Below are 3,476 nucleotides of genomic sequence, written 5' to 3'. Positions count from 1 at the left end.
TTTTTATTTTTTCAAAATAATTTTTTAAAATGATTTAAGAATACGTGAGTAAAACTCATTAAATATAATGAAAGTTGAATGAATTAAATACAATTAATTCCCTTAAAATATCAAATGCATCACGATAGAAAAGCAAAAACGTTAATTAAGGGAAGGCTAACGTGCAGTGATGAAGGAATGAGTATTAATTGTGATTCTCTTCTCAACCAAAATAGGAAACATGGCAAAGGTTCAGGCTTTTCTTTCATTTCTGCAACATTTTAAAAAGCCAGTCAATTTAATTTGTTACTATACAAATTATATTCGTGGGTATACTGGGTTCTGTAGCTTTCTACAGTCTATACCCCTAGAGTTGCACAAATGGTTATGCAGTAATAAAAAGTTGCCGACATGGGTATAGTTGTCACAGCTTCACAGGCTCCCAGTTTATTTATATAAATTTCTGGTTGAGATTTTTTTGTTATATATATATTACCAAAAAAAAAAAATTGTGGATAAGACTTAAAAAAAAAAAAAAAAATGTAGATAAGACTTGAGAGACCCTTTGGCAATTACCAAATTTTTTTTTTTGGGCTAAATTTGGTAATTACCAATTACAGACTATACTGCCAAACAATTTCAAAACCATAGAAGGGCATTGTATCATTCTATAAAGATAGAAAAAAATTATACTATCATAACAACTTGAGAGAGAAAATTAAGCTACATTTCTGTGAAAATGAAGACTTCAACAATCGCATTACTACTGTCACTATCTTCAATTCTTTTCTTCCCAGTTTCATGGGCTACTTCAAATTCAGTTCAAGATAACTTCATAAAGTGCCTTGACAAAGTATCACTTTCTCAACCAATTTCCGCTGAGATTTACACACCAAACAATTCCTCATTTGGAACTGTTTTGCAATCATACAAAAGGAACCGAAGATTCGACACGCCTACAACACCTAAACCGGCTGTCATTGTGACTGCAACACACGAATCCCATGTGCAAGCAACTGTTGTTTGTGCTAAAAAGGTTGGGATCGAGCTTCGAATCCGAAGTGGGGGTCACGATTACGAAGGTGTTTCTTATGTATCACAAGTCCCTTTCGTGATACTTGAGATGTCTAATCTTCGATCTATTGAGATTGACATAAAGAATGAAACTGCATGGTTTCAAGCTGGGGCTATTCTCGGTGAAATATATTATGAAATAGCAAAAAAAAGCAAGTACCACGCTTTTGCTGCTGGTGTTTGCCCTGGTTTAGGTGCTGGTGGCCATATTAGTGGAGGTGGCTATGGAAACTTGTTGCGAAAATATGGGGTCGCAACTGACCATGTTGTTGATGCACAAATAGTTGATGCAAAGGGTAGAATTCTCGATAGAAAGTCAATGGGAGAAGATCTCTTCTGGGCTCTCAGAGGAGGAGGTGCTTCCAGTTTTGGTGTCATTCTCTCATGGAAAGTCAAGTTGGTTCGAGTCCCAGCCACCGTGACTGTTTTTAAAGTGAATAGGACATTGGGACAAGGTGCAACTGACATTGTGGCACAATGGACCCAAGTTGTGGATAAGTTACCAAAGGAAGTGTTCATGAGAGTGTGGGTTAAAACCGTGAATGGAAGTCACCAGGGTGAGAAGACTATCCAGGCACTATTCGTCGGTATGTTTCTTGGTGGAGCCCAAGAACTTGTGGTATTGATGAACGAGAGGTTACCTAAATTTGGTTTCCAACAAAGTGATGCTATTGAAATGAGTTGGATTGAGTCGGTTGTGTTTTGGGCAGACAAGCCACTTGGAACTCCGATTGAGGTTCTACTTGAAAGGGCAACTAAGCCAGCAATATTTTTGAAGCGTAAATCTGACTACGTGAAAGAACCAATTTCGAATGCCGGATTAGAAGCTATATGGAAGACCATGATTGAACTTGAGGATGTGGCAATGTTATGGAATCCTTACGGAGGAGTAATGAATGAGATTTCTGAGAATAAAACTGCATTCCCACATCGAGCAGGTAACATTTTTAAGATTCAGTATGCAACGAATTGGATGGTTGAAGGGATTGAAGCTACCAACCTCTACTTGAATAAAACAAGGAAACTTTTTGAAGCAATGACTCCTTATGTCTCCAAGAATCCAAGGGAGGCTTTTCTTAACTATCGTGATCTTGATATTGGTACAAGTTCAAATGGTAACTACGAAGAAGCCAAGGTTTATGGAATCAAGTATTTTAAGGGTAACTTTGACAGGTTGGTTCGTGTGAAGACAAATGTTGATCCCGACAATTTTTTCAGAAATGAGCAAAGCATCCCAACTCTTCCATCTCGAAAGCTGTAGAAGGTGAAATCACTGAGAGTTTATGTTTGTCCCAAGCACCCATCTCAGAGTACTGGTCTAGTTTTTTGTTTATTTGCCCCTCTTTTTCTTTTTTTTTGATGAACCCTATGTCATTGTTATGACCCTACAATAAAAATGTTATGAACCATTTTTCTTGAATAAAATACTTTACGTATATATCCGATTTATGAAATACTTTACACTAAAATACTTACATATATATCCCGTTAATTTTCTTCCTTTAAAAAAATAATATGTTTTTGTTGATTAGTAATGCTTTTTTTTTTTCTATTAACAAAATAGGAATTCTACTCTAGTCTGATTTAAATGTAAATGTGTGTGAAATTTTCTCCTAAAGACTTGAACTCCAATCTTTACCTCTTACATCTTACAAACATTTATACTTATAAAGTGACCATTGCATAAAGGTGTGCAATAGTATTAATAAATCATTCTAAATAGACAATGGTTTCGCTTAATTCAATGTTTTGGTGGCTTGTGATACGGGGTCCATGCCAGTTGCCACATACAGGATCAGAAAGTGATAACCCGCCTTCTCAAAAAAAAGTGATAACCCAAACAAATAGTACTGCCCATAGGCCCCATATCATATGGAAAATGTGATAGAGAAAGGAAGATAATATATATTCCTAATTTACTTGCTGTTGTGCTCCAATCGGATAGGTTTTAGTTTTTGGTGGAGATTTTAGAATTAATTTCTTGATATTTATGTTTATAATAAAAGCTCTTTTTCTTTTTATGTTTAGACAAAACTCATTTTACATAATCTCACAGAGATTACAATGTCCTATTAGGGAAAAAAGAATTTAGACTTGCTTACACCAAAAATTAATTTAATTATGTCTTATCCTAAAGAATAAGAACAATCTTCATTAAACATCAATTTCAGAGGAAATTTATGGGAAGATTACACTTTACTCTTCCTAAACTATATTTCAATGTACACCTACCTCACTAAATTATGAGGATATACATTTTACCGTCTTAAACTATATATTCTTTACACTTGCACCTTAAATTATGAGAATACACACTTACTTCCCCAAACGATTACTAATGCGATGTGGTGCAAAGTGTTAGGTGGGTAATAGTTATGAATTTTTTTTTTTTTTTTTTTTAAGAAAATTTCAACTTACGACGT

At 34.8% G+C, this 3,476-nt stretch overlaps 1 protein-coding gene across 1 annotated transcript; it reads left to right on the top strand.

The window, feature by feature from the left end:
* The first annotated feature begins 683 nt into the window (after positions 1 to 683).
* LOC115992238 (berberine bridge enzyme-like 14) lies at positions 684 to 2,451 on the top strand. The gene has a single exon (XM_031116333.1). The coding sequence runs from the start codon at positions 719 to 721 to the stop codon at positions 2,312 to 2,314; it is 1,596 nt and encodes a 531-aa protein (XP_030972193.1). The 5' UTR covers positions 684 to 718; the 3' UTR covers positions 2,315 to 2,451.
* Positions 2,452 to 3,476: the final 1,025 nt, after the last annotated feature.

The sequence above is a fragment of the Quercus lobata genome, chromosome 5, assembly GCF_001633185.2.
Source record: "Quercus lobata isolate SW786 chromosome 5, ValleyOak3.0 Primary Assembly, whole genome shotgun sequence".
In the NCBI taxonomy this organism is placed as follows: Eukaryota; Viridiplantae; Streptophyta; class Magnoliopsida; order Fagales; family Fagaceae; genus Quercus; species Quercus lobata.
This window is presented reverse-complemented; position numbering and strand designations above follow the sequence as displayed.

What these genes read in the sequence shown, in the direction of transcription:
- LOC115992238 (XM_031116333.1), top strand. Translation starts at nt 719, where the DNA reads ATGAAGACTTCAACAATCGCATTACTACTGTCACTATCTTCAATTCTT.